General features: G+C 35.6%; 1 protein-coding gene across 4 annotated transcripts in view; it reads right to left on the reverse strand.

Annotated features, from left to right (window-relative positions):
- Positions 1-16,554, reverse strand: part of LOC143227851 (neprilysin-1-like) — a 93,429-nt gene that overhangs the window by 28,100 nt on the left and 48,775 nt on the right. For 3 of the 4 annotated variants that reach the window (XM_076459190.1, XM_076459191.1, XM_076459189.1), the window contains 9 exons: positions 14,078-14,185; positions 12,829-12,965; positions 11,370-11,604; positions 10,735-10,833; positions 10,166-10,243; positions 8,877-8,980; positions 4,020-4,081; positions 3,581-3,632; positions 392-459 (listed from right to left, as the gene is read on the reverse strand). In XM_076459190.1, the coding sequence (XP_076315305.1) occupies positions 392-459; positions 3,581-3,632; positions 4,020-4,081; positions 8,877-8,980; positions 10,166-10,243; positions 10,735-10,833; positions 11,370-11,604; positions 12,829-12,965; positions 14,078-14,185 (943 nt within the window). The remainder of the gene's footprint in view (positions 1-391; positions 460-3,580; positions 3,633-4,019; positions 4,082-8,876; positions 8,981-10,165; positions 10,244-10,734; positions 10,834-11,369; positions 11,605-12,828; positions 12,966-14,077; positions 14,186-16,554) is intronic. The other variant, XM_076459192.1, reaches the window with a different exon arrangement.

A 16,554-nucleotide genomic window follows, 5' to 3' on the forward strand; every position in this document is an offset into this window, starting at 1 on the left:
ATTCTATAGCGAAAAATTTTAATTATGAACTTAAATTTATCACATAAATCAGTCTTGTTTTACAAAAAACATTGTAACAAAATATAAGGTTCGAATGTATGAATACATGTTGTTTATGGATAAATACGATATCTAAAATGTTACCACAGTTAAAGCTCAACAACCTTCCTTCTATTAAATAAAATCATGACAAATTAGCAAAACAAACAGTTGTTTTGGTGCCTAACGAAGTAAAAACATCAAATTCTGATGTTTTATTCGAAATTCTTTGTCACATTGTATGTAATGGATGCTTCGTTACATAATATATTTATAAATCACTTCATCTATTATATTAATAATTCACTTTTAGAATTACCACATTAACTATTTAAAGAAACTGACAACATACCACTTGTGTCAAAGCTGTGAGCTAGCTCGTGCCCAATAACGATACCCAGAGATCCGTAGTTCAGGTATCTATAGAGGAAGTAAGCTTTAGTGATCACACCTCTCGTTTGTCCAAGGACTATTACAAAATATACTTAACTTTAACTCAACAAACAAACACAATAAACCTATAGAACTTTTGTATAACAATATCAACAACTGTTGATCAAAAGTAAGCTACCTGCATCGGTTAGGACAGACATAATTTGAAAATATCATAAATTAATGATGTCATTAGTCCAAATTACCATTCTTACTCATCTTAATGACATCCATACAGCTGTTAAGTGGAAAAAAAAACTTTCACAATGGCGGATATCGGAATTGATTGGCTCTTCACATTGTTCATCAAATAATTCAGCGCCATCTCTCAAAGAACATAAAATTAAAATAAACTTAAAGCAAAATAAAAGTGATGATGCCTGTTTGGTCTTTGAAGAGATACATTAATCAGTTTCTTCCATGTTCATGCATTAATCACAAAGTGTCAGAATGTGTGGAGTCTTTGGAAAACTGTGTTTACATTATCGTTTTTTGTTTCGTTTTTCCATTATACTACGCAAAGTTTAGGAATAAAAATGGGCCTATTGATCCATCTGGGCTGTCTCGTTCTCTGAACTAAACTATTGATTTAAAAATATTAAAGTTAGCCCTTATTATCTACAGAGTTATTAAGTTTTATATTAACCTCATTTAAAGTTCTTGCTTTTACAATATCCAAAGGCAACCAAATCCAGAGATCAACTGTTTGGTAGAAAAATAAACCTTTTTTAGCTGAAGATGACCCCTAACCCACTAAAATTTATATTTGTTTTCAATAATCTTATAATTTTCACCATTAAGAACGAAAAAAGGTGAGGTGTTAACACTCTCAGTTCCAAAAATTCAATGTCCTTCTTAAGATGAGAAGCCAAACACTAAACACAACATTCCAAATGTTTGGTTTGAATTTCGCGCAAAGCAACTCGAGGGCTATCTGCGCTAGCCGTCCGTAATTTAGCAGTGTAAAACTAGAGGGAAGGCAGCTAGTCATCATCGCCCACCGTCAACGTTTGGGCTACTCTTTTACCAACGAATAGTGGGATTGACCGTCACATTATAACGTCCCCACGGCTGAAAGGGCGAGTATGTTTGGTGCAACGGGGATTCGAACCCGCGACCCTCAGAGAACCTTAACCATCTAGCTGTGCCGGGCCTATTCCAAGTATACTTTATGAATTGTAAAATCAAAGCTTAAATGTTAAAACTATAGATTCTTTTGGCTGTAATATTTATCTATTTTTACTTTGGTTTTAGTTGTGTAAATTTGAAATAACTCACAGACAACTTTGAATATATTATACAAATAAAGTGTTCATTTCTTCAGATTTAGTATAGCCATAATATCTTTTAAAGTTTCAATAATGTAACATTTTACTTTTTCATGAGTTATCAGAAATTATGAACTCAGATTTCTATATTCACCTGCTTATGTTTTATGTGGACCAATAAGTAAAATAATGGGTAACTGTATAGAGATATCTTGTGAGCGAAATAATAGTATAATAGCCCTAACCCTTGTAAAATACATAGTTTAGAAAGCTGAAAAGATTAAGCTCAAATTTTGAGTATTATGTTGTTGGTTTATATTTACTGCCTAATGTCTTGTTTTTTGTTTGTAGCATAACGTGTTCATTCAAGGGAAAGGTTGTGTCAAAAAGTGATTTGTTCGTTGTTTGAAAACCCATATCAAGTTGTGTCCATAATTTCTTCGAAAGGGGGTCGAAAGACGCTTGGAGGGGTCACCTGCTTTAACGGTTCGATATTTAGTAGACATTAAAATGAGTCACGTAAGGGACGTTTAACGTTGTAATTTGTTCTGTTGTGACTTTATTGAAACATGCACATGCCATGAATCACGAGAAGAATTATACACTCTAGGGCGTATAACACAGTATAACATATGAACTTCAAATGCAAGAAATAAAAATATCTGCTGATCATAATTTTTATTTTATTTGCTCTTGAAATAGAACATTTTCGGGGACTTCGCAGAAGTACTAATGTGGCACGAAGTCTGTTCACTTCCGTAATGGATTTCAATTGTTGTTTTTTTGTTTTGTTTCTGAATATACGTGTGAGTGTGAGAAAGACAGTCCAATGTTCCAAAAAAACTTTCCACTACTAACACTGGACTTTGCTTCATTATTCTTTCTGTTATTTGACTTTTCATTCTATTTTTATATAATTATCACCATAATTTTGGCATAAGTTTTCAAAAGATTAGAAGCCTTTCATTACGGATAACAATGACATAGGTCTCTGGAATTATTACAAATATATCTGAAAATATTATCGGTTTAATTCTCTGATATAACATCACATTATGTAATATAACAACTTGAATGAAGATTAGGCATACATGAGTAGTTGTTTTTACGTTTAATTTTCGGAATCTAAGCCTATAGGAACTAAGGCCCTTCGGAATATCGGGCTGTAACTTACCTGAGCGACACTACTTCAACAGACGTGGGCCCCTGTATGGCCAGGTTGGTTAAGGCGTTTGACTCGTAATCTGAGGGTCGCGGGTTCGAATCCCCATCGCACCAAACATGCTTGCTTATTCAGTCGTGGGGCGTTATAATGTGACGGTCAATCCCACTATTTGTTGATAGAAGAGTAGTCCAAGAGTTGGCGGTAGGTGGAGATGACTAGCTGCCTTCCCTCTAGTTTTACACTGCTAAATTAGGGACGGCTAGCGCAGATAGCCCTCGTGTAGCTTTGCGCAAAATTAAAAAAACAAACAAACAATCGACAGACGTGTTGGCACAATGAGCGATTTGACCACGCAATTCAAGGAAGAACAAGTATATTCGCGGTTGTTACAGGTTACATCTTTAGAATACGTGAATATAGAATATTACCTGTGGAGTAGTGGGTAAGACACTGTAAAAACTATCGTTGTTTGAGAGTAAGAAGTATATTTTATTTGGAGGAAGCACTTCGAACAGACCTTAACTAAACCATGGTCTGTACCATGACGTTGGCTTCACTTTTTACTTTGTGCAATAATTAAGTTTTAGTCTGAGAGATGGTTTTCCCCTCTTACAATCTCCTTCCGATTTACATCCGGTATATAAATATATTTAATTCAAAAACAAAACTTGCTTACTGTGGACGACCAGGCACAAATAATGGAGGACGTAGAATTCCCACGGGGAAAACTATAAAATACAACAAATTTTATATTTGATATTTATACATTTCGTAAATACAGCTTAAGTTTTATGTAGTTTCTTTTTATTCCTCTTTTACGTTTGATTTATCCGTTTTTTTCACTCATTTCTTGACAATGAAGAGTTAATATACCATATAATAGATATTACAGCATGGTTTATTTTTAATTTTGAAAGTGAGTAAACGTTTAGCGCCAAAGTTGACAAAAAACGTTATATATTACATTTAAAAAAAATTTAAAATATTTTAATTTTGCTCATTCGTAGTTTCAAGTTACAATGTTGATATTAAGATACTCTGAAAACTTAAAGTAAAAAACAATACAACAAATAATTAATTTTAAAGAAATTAAATCCAGCTTCTATCTCACTTACTGACGTCATTTCCGGAGGATTGGTAGAAGGCATTGACCATCAACGGCTGCACATACCAATCCCTAGGTAGAACGAAAACAAATTATTCGCTAATAATCTTTGAATTCTAGGGAATAATAACTACAGAAGATAACGAAACTTAAAATTTCTGGGACTATCTCAGCGTAACAGTCTCTAATTAAATTTGTAAACATTGTTGAAAATTATAATACACAAATGGCCAAATTAATGATATGAACTTAAGGGAAGTATTTCTATAAACGGCCCGGCATGGCCAGGTGGTTAGAGCGTTTGACTCGTAATGTGAGGGCTGCGGGTTCGAATCCACCCCACACCAAACATGTTTGCACTTTCAGCCGTGGGGACGTTATAACGTTACGATCAATCCCACTATTCATTGATAAAAGAGTACCCCAAGAGTTAACGGTAGGTGGTGATGACTTGCTGCCTTCCACCTAGCCTTACACTGCTATATTACGGATGACTAGCGCAGGTAGCCCTTGTGTAGCTTTGCGCGAAATTCAAAAACAAACAAACAGTTTCTATAAACGACCTAACCAAAAGCCCCTTAAATATGAAAAAAAGATGTGGCCTGGATGTAGAGATACAAGTGTAGAGGACGACGTTTCGAAAGGCGGAAGACTTTCGAAACGTCGTCCACTACACTTGTGTCTCCACAACAGGCAGTTGTCGTCCATTCTACAAAGTTTCACGATTACTCTGCCTAAACAATCTATCCAAGAAGATGTGACCTAAAAGGGTTTCTTCAACTCGAGGCATGATGATAGATAAAAAAAATACGCGACCCTTTTTACTAATGAACGAGTTTTTTGCCATAAAGTTCTTATCAATACCATAAGTGTAGTTATCAGTTTGGCCACCAGTTTTGATTTCATTCTTCTAAGTCACATACTCGATCATTTTTAGCCGCACCTTTTGTTCTCCACATCTAATGTGTTTTTAATTGGATATCTTGATTTTCTTTTTTTAATACATACCAGATAAGAAAGCGACACTCCAAGGAAAAAATGGAAGAAAATATTATATTAAATATGGAGGTTTTATATCTCATGTATTTCTTAATGGATTGCTTCCAAATTTGATATGTAACGTAAGGTTCCAGTAGTGCATGTCCTCTGTAAATACACTGCTGGCCAAAATCCTAAGGCCAATTAACATAAAGAAACAATATGCATTTTGTGTTGTTAGACTCAACCACTTATTTGAGTAGAGCTTCGAAAGATGAAAATAAGAAAAGGGAAAATAAAATAAATATCTTTTTAGCATTTAATAGGGAAAATGTGAACACAACGAAATTGGCCTAAATACTAGCTGGTCAAAAGTTTAATATCATACCAACAAGAAGTCCTAAACAGGGTACGAAATGCCCAACAAGAGGTCTCAGTAGTGAGTTGCACTGCCGTCATTGCGAATAACTGCAAACATTCGCTTTGGCATGATCGATATAAGCGTTTGCAGAAGGCTGTCTGGAATGTTATTTCAAGTGGTGAAGATGGCTTCACGAAGATCATGCACTGTTTGGAATTGATATCCATTCCTGTAGACTTTCCTTGCCATCCACCCCCAAACATTTTCAATGGGGTTCGGTTCGGGCGAACACGTTGAATGGTCCAAAAGAATCACGTTATTCGCCATGAAAAAGTCCTTTGTCCTGCGGGCATTGTGGATTGCAGCGTTGTCCTGCTAAAAGATCCAGTCATTTCCACACAAGCGAGGACCTTCAGTCAACAAGGATGCTCTCTCCAACATGCCAAGGTAGCCAGCTGCTCTTTGACGCCCTTGTATAACCTGAAGCTCCATTGTTCCATGGAAGGAGAAGGCATCCCAGATCATGATGGAACCTCCTCCACTGTATCTTGTAGAAAATATCTCCGGTGGTATATTATTTTCGTGCCAGTAACTTTGTAAGCCATCTGGACATTCCAGGTTAAATTTTTTCTCATCAGAGAACAAAACCTTCGTCTATTTCTCTACGTCCCATGTTTGGTGCTTCTCAGCAAAGTTTAACAGAGCTGTTTCTTGGTGTGGAAGAAGGCGTGGCCTTTGAAGACGTTTACGGTTTTTAAAGGCTTTCTCTCGTAGATGCCGTTTTATTGTTCTTGAGCTGCATTCTGTGTCGTAAGGGCCTTAATCTGGTTCGACGATCGGCTGGTGTCTTGCCGGACAACCCGTCGAATCCTCAAGCTCAACGCCGACGAAACTTTCTTGGGCCGACCACTTAAAATTCTCGTTCTGTATCCCTCAGGATATTTTAATAAATGTGCAACAGCAGTTTTTCTACGCCCAATCTTACCAGCGATGGCACGTTGATTGTTTTTGTTTTTGAATTTCGCGCAAAGCTACTCGGGGGCTATCTGCGCTAGTCGTCCCTAATTTAGCAGTGTAAGACTAGAGGGAGGGCAGCTAGTCAGCACCACCCACCGCCAACTCTTGGGCTACTCTTTTACCAACGAATAGTGGGATTGGCCGCCAAATTATAACGCCCCCATGGCTGGGATGGCGAGCATGTTTGGTGCGACCGGGATTCTGGAACGTTGAGAGAGACCTTGCTTTTGCAGCTCGACAATTCTGCCACGTTCAAACTCTGTCAACTTTTTATCCTTTGCCATGTTTTTACCCAATGTAACACAGGATATGTCAGTGGGAGATGTCGACAACGCTAATGCTTGAACACAGATGACTAAATTTCATTACGTGTTTACCTATTAACGCTTCGTTTCAGTATGGTCGTAAACTTTTGACCAGCTAGTATTTAGGCTAATTTCATAGTGTTCACACTTTCCCTATTAAATGCTAAAAAAGTTTTTTATTTTTATTTTCCCTTTTCTTATTTTCATCTTTCGAAGCTCTACTCAAATAAGTGGTTGAGTCTAACAACGCAAAATGCATATTGTTTTCTTTATGTTCATTGGTCTTAAGATTTTGGCCAGCAGTGTATGTGATAGTTTAGGTTACCATCGTCCGAATTACAGAAGTGGGGAATCGTTAAATTGTAATTTCTGTTCATAACACACAACATGTTCTGCAGACCGTTTGTTTGCCGCACGACCACTACTGTGTGTTTTTATTAATTCAAGTTTACAAGGTTACAGCTATTATTGACAATTTATTTATCCTTAATAATTATTTATAAGTGGTCTCCATATTTAGAAAAAAAACACCCATTCTTTTCTCTCAGTGAAACAACACAATTTTCCTGGCTATTAAAGCTGACAACAACAACAAACAACTGCTGGAAGCCATTTGTAAAGGGAGACATAACCTTTCTAAAATGACTAAACGTAACAATTCGAATTTTTTACCTTAGCCGAAAATTTATTCTCCAGTGAGGAACAAAAGAAGTCCTTTATGTGGTATGGAAACGTTTAATGACTGTCGTAACGGTAAATAGTGACTATGGTAACGTTTCATGACTATCGTAACGGTAAATAGTGACTATGGTAACGTTTCATGACTATCGTAACGGTAAATAGTGACTATGGTAACGTTTCATGACTATCGTAACGGTAAATGGTAACTATGGTAACGTTTCATGACTGTCGTAACGGTAAATAGTAACTGACATTTTTATTACCTTAAGATTCCATACCATGTTGAAGTTGTAGTACCCAAGAAGTTCCAATAAAACAAGGTTGTGCGTAACCTCTCGAACCATCAGTCTTAAAGAAATCACTGAGCAAACGTTATTTCGAGTCCAAGTGATCCCTTTTATTAGAAAGTATAACTTATTTTAAAGGTGTGATTAATTAACTTAGTCCTGAAAATACGAGGACAATCAAATTTTAATGGTTTCTTTAACAGGTTTTTATACGTCGGGATTTATAGCAAACCTCAAAAGTTCTCCATAGGGTATAAAAATATTCAGTAGGTTGATCGATATGAAGTGGAGACTATCGTGTAAAACCAAGTTCCAGTACAAGTAAATAATCGATTTTCAAGTCAACAACCAGAGGACGCTTAACTTGAACTTCCTTTTAAAATTGTGTTTTTTGTTTATGGCACGAAACGAGGTCAGATAATAAACAAAATGTGATCGATTTTTTTTCTGCATTTCTTGGCAGATCAGTCTCAATGGCTTTGAGTAGAAACCTCTGATCATGTAAGTAGCTTTGTGGATAATTTATAAGTTTCTTAATTTGTTTGTACAAGATGTGCGAAAAACTGGGTTTGGTTTGTTTTGAATTTTGCCAAAGCTACGCAAGAGTTATCTGCGCCAGCCGTTCCTAATTTAGCAGTGTAAGTCTAGGGGGGAAGGCAACTAGTTATCACCACCCACCGCCAACTCTTGGACGAATCTTTTACCAACAAATAGTGAGATTGACCGTAACATTACAACGTTCCAACGGCTGAAAGAGCAAGCATGTTTGGTATGACGGGGATTCAAACCCGCGACCCTCAGATTACGAGTCGAGTGCCTTAACCGCCTGGCTATGCCAGCTCCCAAACATTGGGTAACCTCTTGTAAACGTGGTTCATCATGAGGCGTTTGACTCGTAATCTGAGGGTCGCGGGTTCGAATCCCCGTCACACCAGACATGCTCGCCCTTTCAGCCGTGGGGACGTTATAATGTGACTGTCAATCCCACTATTCGCTGGTAAAAGAGTGGCGGTGGGTGTTGATAACTAGCTGCCTTCCCTCTAGTCTTACACTGCAAAATTAGGGATGGCTAGCGCAGATAGCCCTTGTGTAGCTTTGTGCGAAATTCAGAAAACAAAACAATAAAGCAAACTATTCAGGGAAACCATATAACAGATGGCTCTCGACGACCCTGTGTATTTTTAACAACTTTTGGTAACAACCAGACTCAACTTTCTCAACAGAAATCAAGTACATACTTTTCTTTGTCTACAGTCCTGGTCATTTTTTCTAATTCTTTTTTCATCTCGTAACGGTTCATCCTTAAGACGTTATCCAGAAAATCTCCAGGTTTAATCTCCAGCTACGAATCATATTAGAAGAACATTAATAGGCTTAAAACTATTAATATCTGAAACTTTCTATGATTTCAGTGCATTAGAATAATGCTAAATTTAGAGCTAGAAAGAAAAGCGCATTCTTTTTATTCTCGAAATAAAACGTTCATAACGACTACAAAATATTACTTCGTGATTACACAGTATTCATAAGTAATAATTTATCGGAATTATACATTAATACGAAAAGCCGTCTTGTTAAAGTAAAGTGGTACTAATAATACGCCCTTAACAACAACCAGAGTTTGTTTAGAACAGTTAATTAGATCAAGATTCGTTAAAGTGCCACGCAGACAGAAAAAAAGTCTGCTTTGAAAATTAACAGACATGAAAAAAACGGTTTTTTTTTTTTTTCTAGGTTTAATGATGGAAAAGCGAGTAGTAGTGAATATATCCTAACTGCTTATCTTAAAGTAGTAGTAAATATAACCTAACTGCTTATCTTAAAGTAGTAGTAAATATAACCTAACTGCTTATCTTAGAGTAGTAGTGAATATAACCTAACTGCTTATCTTAGAGTAGTAGTGAATATAACCTAACTGCTTATCTTAGAGTAGTAGTGAATATAACCTAACTGCTTATCTTAGAGTAGTAGTGAATATAACCTAACTGCTTATCTTAGAGTAGTAGTGAATATAACCTAACTGCTTATCTTAGAGTAGTAGTAAATATAATCTAACTGCTTATCTTAGAGTAGTAGTGAATATAACCTAACTGCTTATCTTAGAGCAGTAGTGAATATAACCTAACTGCTTATCTTAGAGTAGTAGTGAATATAACCTAACTGCTAATCTTAGAGTAGTAGTGAATATAACCTAACTGCTTATCTCAAACGACAACATTATACTGGCTCTACGTTTGAACGGAAACTCTTTCCTTGTTATCCTTGAAAAATTACCTAGTCCAGGAAAGCAGGACAACGTAGCTGGCTTTTTTTTTTTTATATACGAAGTGTAAACAAAAGAAAGCGTATAGTTGATTTATATTTCAAATTATCTTCGTACTTTAAACCCTTGAAATTTATTTAAGCGATATATATTGTAAATGTAATCTAAGCTTTTTTCTTCAGGTTATATGAAACAATATTAAATAGAAACTGATCAAACCATTATACATCTATTACTCAGATAGGAAACTAAAATGGTAAGTACCCCCTTATAATCATGGCTGAGTTGGTCAGGATCCAGGATATAGCTGGGATAGGCAATTTTCTCCCTCATTCCTTTAAGCTGTAACAACATATCGTAGAAATAATTCATTAGTTTTATTTTAAATGTTTTGATAAGAGTTTTCTAATTTTTTTTACAATTATACATACTTACAAATGTGTATCGGTAACAAACATTTCGAGCTACAGAATATTGTGTTGGAGTTTGAATAAACTTTCATTTGAAAAATAATGTCTATCTACTTGTTTATCTTTCCTTATTTCATAATAAAATGTCTAAATATTATAGACAGATTTTGAAAAACACCTGGCCTGAACGTATAGCAATTTTAATAAAATTATTATAACAGCAAATAAACATTTTATCCACTTCAGTGTGACACAGAAAAACAATAATTTTTGAAATAATTAACAAATAAAAGAGTAAATAAAGCGGATTTAGGGCAACATTTTCTCTGTGTAAACTAATACTGTATAGTGACTAATTTAAATGGGTAAAATAGATACTTCTTCCAACACAAAAAAGAAAGAAAAAAACATGTTGTATTATACCTGTTTTTTACACCTTTCAGTTGTTTCATTGTCGAGCCAACTCTGAGATTTTATGAGTTGGCTGAAGGCTAACTTTACAGCAACGATTAGTTCTTTAATCTGTAATCAATAAATCACTTGTAAGTTTCGATTTACTTAGATTTACATTTCATGTTAAAGTCAGTAGGCTTTAAAATAATTCAATAAATACGGCTTTTAAGTACGACTGGGTTGTTTTAGGCGATCAATATGTTAGGACATAGAAGTCGGAATTTTCCTCAGTTTCATCATTCTGTAGCAACCTAGCGGTTTTAAAAGTAAATCATTAAATCGAAATTACGGTTCTGCTCATTTGGTTCTGATATTAACCTGTAGATTACTAAGTGTCTTTCCAGATATTTCCACTTTTTATTCTATAATTGAATGTTTGATTAATTATTTTTTAGAAAAAAAAACAGAGTTTCCGATTGTTAGATTTCTTTTTGCAAATGCTAAAGTTTTTGTGTAACTTGTTAACCAGTTTTGTGGGTCTTAATAAGATTAAGTTAACCACTGATGTTCGATTAATTAATTGGAATTTTTGTCGTTCTTTTGTTGAAATATAACTCGAATCACTACAGAGAGTTAAGTAAACAGTGATCAAAATGAAAACCCACTTCTCTGTCGATTTTCTCAGTGTATTCATGTCGGACGAAGAGAGCTGCCAGTGCCATACCAAAACCATTATTTTGAACCAGAGAAACGCATTCTTTCCATCGCGAAAAGAACGTCCGTTCGTCGGAAGAGTGTGGTATTTCTCGTTTGAAATCATAATAGAGTCGACGGAAGTGAATGTCCAAGTAACGCATATACTTTATGACAAATCTCCACGACAGGTAGTTCACCACGGTTCTTATTGACAAAGAAAGAAAAAAAAAAAAGAAATTACTGATAATTTTGAACGACGTGTGCAAATGTAAAATCATATCAAACTGAGAAATAACCATTTTTAAAATGTTCAGCTAAAAAACCTCACAGACTTTGCGTGTTAAATATCTTACAGGCAAAATACTTTGTAACCCTAAGTTTGAAGAGTATTAGCGTATCAATAGCTCTCTTCAGTTTGTTGTGTAGTTTGAAGACTATTAACGTATCAATAGCTGTCTTCTGGTTGTTGTGTAGTTTGAAGAGTATTAGCGTATCAATAGCTGTCTTCAGGTTGTTGTGTAGTTTGAAGAGTATTAGCGTATTAATAGCTGTCTTCAGGTTGTTGTGTAGTTTGAAGAGTATTAGCGTATCAATAACTGTCTTCAGGTTGTTCTGTGGTTTGAAGAGTATTAGCGTATCAATAGCTGTCCTCAGGTTGTTGTGTGGGTTGAAGGGTATTGGCGTATCAACAATTGTCTTCAGGTTGTTGTGTAATTTGAAGGATAGTAGCGTATCAACAGCTGTCTTCAAGTTGTTGTGTAGTTTGAAGGGTATTAGCGTATCAATAGCTGTCCTCAGGTTGTTGTGTGGGTTGAAGGGTATTGGCGTATCAACAATTGTCTTCAAGTTGTTGTGTTCAAAAATAAGTATGGTTAAAAAATATAAACTCGATTTTTATATTGCTTTTCCTGTGAAATTCAATAAGTCACGAAACAGTCGAAAATAACTTATTTAACTGAACGTAAATTAATTGTAAACGTTATGGTTATCTATAGCTTTTTATTATTTTAAGTAACGACTAAGTCATACCTTTGTTTTTCAAGCCACTGACATTTTAATGTATTTATTTTCAATTAATAAAATACAAATAAACAAATCTCTTAACTAGAAATAATCGCACAAAATAATGATGTGATATTTACTTAGCTAGGTGTCACAAATTATACCAAATATTTAGTCCAACTTAAGTTACTCAAACTCGATTTCGGGCTTTAAAAATCGCACAAAAATTTATAAAGAATATTGGCTCTTACTGCTAATAGAAAGTAAAATAATAACAACCGAAACTGTATTCATTAACGTACTTTTAATCTCATGACATTTGAAGTTTTTACGCTGATCTGAACACGATACCAGCTATTGTAGCAGAAGGGGAGGGGTCGTATTATGTATACACGAACTGGTAAGAATTAAAGCACGTATATTTACCTGGGAGACGTGCTGTTTATTAGAGCAAATGTTTTCCTAAGAAAGTCTTCACAATGTAACACTAGGTGCAAATCAACTTCATCAACAGTGATGTTAGCCTGACTCAGCAGGTTGTGCATTAACTCCGACCAACGAATCTGTCGAAATAAATAGTTGATGAAATACACACCAGGTGATAATTAATCTTGGGAAGTGACTACGTTGTTTTCATTCTTACTTCACTTATTCTCACGTAAGAATAACGATAAATATATTATATTATTAAAACAGTGTCACAAAACGTTTCGTAAGGTATATTGGATTAATCCTGACGTAACATTTATATCAAAGTTAAATTACTACAAAATTCTAAAGTGTAATGCAATTAAAAGTATCAGTAGAAATGACTATATATTGTTGTACGTGCAGGTAATATGCAAATCAGTTGAGACACTTAGAACTAAAAGTCAATTTTGATCACACAGTTGGGACTTTCGAACCTCTACTCCTTCATTGTTGAAATGCCGAACAGCAAAAGATCATAAAATCTGGGTCAAGATATTATTATTCTCAAATCGAGTAACCTTGAACCCCTGAAGGCCCAGCATGGCCAGGTGGGTTAAGGCGTTCGACATGTAATCTGAGGGTCGCAGGTTCGAATCCCCGTCGCACCAAACATGCTCGCCCTTTCAGCTGTGGGGGCGTTATAATGCGTCGACCAATCCCACTATTCACTGGTAAAAGAGTAGCCCAAGAGTGGGTGGTGATGACTAACTGCCTTCCCTCTGGCATTACACTGCTAAATTAGGGACGGCTAACATAGATAGCCCTCGTGTAGCTTTGCGCAAAATTCCAAAACAAACAAATAAGAAGCCCTGTATATTCTGCGTGACCCAGTAGCTAAACGCTATTATTCTTGATGACGAGAAACCCCACTGGAATAAAAATGAACCTGAAGATGACCTATGAAGGTCGAAACGTTGTTCTCTGCTTTTCAGTAAAAGTGTTAATACCCATACCAGCCGTTCTGAGATACAAAACACCATTATGTTTCCGAAATAAAATATTTTCTACGAATGGCCCAAAATAACATGTTTCAGACGAATGTTAAAATAAACTGGAAGGCTGTCTGAAAAGACTTTATAAGAACTCTAGTCTGGAGTGTTTACACTTGTGTTATTGGCCTGGTGTGACAGCACTTTCAACATGATCTGTGATTAACTCTGTAAGTCTAGGGAAACGTATCTACATTGCCTTGAAGAAAACTTACATCTGGTAGAATCTCTTCAAGGTCACTCAAGGTCTTTCGGTCAAAGTTTAAGTAATCATCTAGAGATTCATTCATAAAAGCCATTTGTGAATAGCTCAGCTTCGCAAGCTAGAGGAGAAAAATAGAAAGATTAGTTTGACGAATAATTCAATTGCCGTTAGGGTTTATTACACTTGTTGTTATTTTTAAACTGAAGTTTTTTGGTAATACAGAGAACTAACTGCCTCTGGTCTGACTTGTGATAACGTAAAACACAAACTTGATAATCTACTGCCCTTTGAGAAACGACGGGTCCTACGTGGCTAAATGGTTGACGCGCTCCGACTTTGAATTCGAGAGTTACTGGTTCGGGTCCCGTTCAGAGTCACGTGATTCTTTTTAGTATCTGGGTCTTGCGTAGCCTAAAGACTAATACGCTCAGCCTTTGAATTCAGGGTTGCCAAAACAACAACAACAACAAACAAACAAAAAACAAGTTCTATACTTTGAGACTATGTTATGATAGTGACTATCAAATTCTACTATTCCATCACAAAAGAGCTGCTCATGAGTTGACGATGTGTACAGCTGGCTTACTGCCTTATTAATTACTTCTATAATTAGAGCCGGATATGTGAAGATAGCCCTATGGCTTTGCAATAAATTTCTAAAACAAACACATGAACCTTTCACTATAACACAAGTAATATTCCTCGGGAGTCATAAAATGACCTTTTCTCAATGACAAGGTCTACAGAAACTACACTGTCAGTAAAAAGATTGTGTCTAAATAGTGCTTATATTTTAATCAACAAATGAATATCAGATAACGCCATTGGTGAAAATGGAAAAAAAAAATCACTTCTGAAACTTAGTTCATTTAGGAGATGGTTTCTGTGGGGGTTCGCACCCAGAAAAAAAAAAATGATACAAAGTTTGATACAGATATGTATTTTATGAAACTATCATTTATTATGTAAAAGTCAAATGTGAACGTGTCTATTTTGTTAAAGCAAAGCCACATCGGGCTATCTGTCCATCGAGAGGAATTGAACCCTCGATTTCAGCATTGTAAATCCGAATATTTACCGCTGCTATACCGGGGAACTAAAAATAATCAACTAATTATATATATATTTTTTCTCTGATAAATATTTACGAAAGATGATCTGTCTGTTAAATTACTGTATAAAGTTTTTTGGCTGAATTAAACATTTATGGAAATAGTGCGCGGGATGAGATCTTCGAAGTTCAATGATACTGACAAAACTTTAAAATTTTGTTCATTTTGTTATTTTTTTTTACAATTATTTTTGTGTTAGAGCAAATACACCGCGGGTTTGTAAGGCGGTTACTCATTACCCACTGTGGTATTTTTTGTTGCGAATTGACGCGCACTTACATGCCTACTATTAATAAACTTCTGAGTATTGGCCAATTTAAGATCATGTGTAAGATCATATATATACATATATATATTGACGAATGGGATTTGATAGACAAAAAAGATTTAACTTGCGCAAATCGTAAAATATACTGGGTAACATCTGTATATAAACATATAAAGAACAGCACGCGCACATGACGTGAAAATACTAGAAGACCGTGTATTGTTTGGAACAAAGAACAACCAACTTCTATGTCTCCCGCTGGTACAGCGATAAGTCTATAGATTTACAACGACGCTAAAATCAGGGAAGCGATTCCCCTCGGTGGATTGAGCAGATAGCCGGATGTGGCTTTGTTATAAGAAAAAAACACACACACACTCTAACTTGCACCTTAACAAGAACGGCATGACACCGGGAAATAACCATTGTGTAGAAACATATTGCTAGTTAGCGAGTTAAACTAGCTCTGAAGAATTATATAACTATACATATACATATACAGGTAGAGATAGAATGAAGTGTGTTTTCTTACCTTTTTGTGTGTATTTTCCTTATAGGAAAGTCACATCAGGCTATCTTCTGAGTCCACCGAGGGGAATCAAACCCCTGATTTTAGCGTTATAAATCCGTACACTTACCGCTGTACTAGCGAGGGACTCTTTTTTTTTTTTCTCATTTCGTATTACTTTGGTAGGGGGGGGGGTATAAACCAAGCAGACTTTTCACTTTTTATAGTCTCTGAGACGTACAACCTTATGAAAACAATTACTCGTAGGACCAGGTTTCTGCCCTTTTCCATCAATGTAAACGTAAATGGTGAGAAACCAATAAAACAGATACAAAACAACTGACATTAAGCAATACGAGGGTATTGGCTCCCAAGTGACACAGCAGTATGTCTGCGGACTCACACCGCTAAAAACCGGGTTTGGATACCCGTGGTGAACAGAGTACAGATAACACATTGTGTGGCTTTATGCTTAATTGCAAACAAACAAATGGACAGTATTGGCATCAATGATATTTCTGTTTCGAAATTGAAGAAAAAAGTATTCCCTGCCTACAAGGCATAAAACCCTCATCTTTATAAGTCTTATGACTGATTGA

The sequence above is a fragment of the Tachypleus tridentatus genome, chromosome 10 (assembly GCF_004210375.1).
Source record: "Tachypleus tridentatus isolate NWPU-2018 chromosome 10, ASM421037v1, whole genome shotgun sequence".
Lineage (NCBI taxonomy): Eukaryota > Metazoa > Arthropoda > Merostomata > Xiphosura > Limulidae > Tachypleus > Tachypleus tridentatus.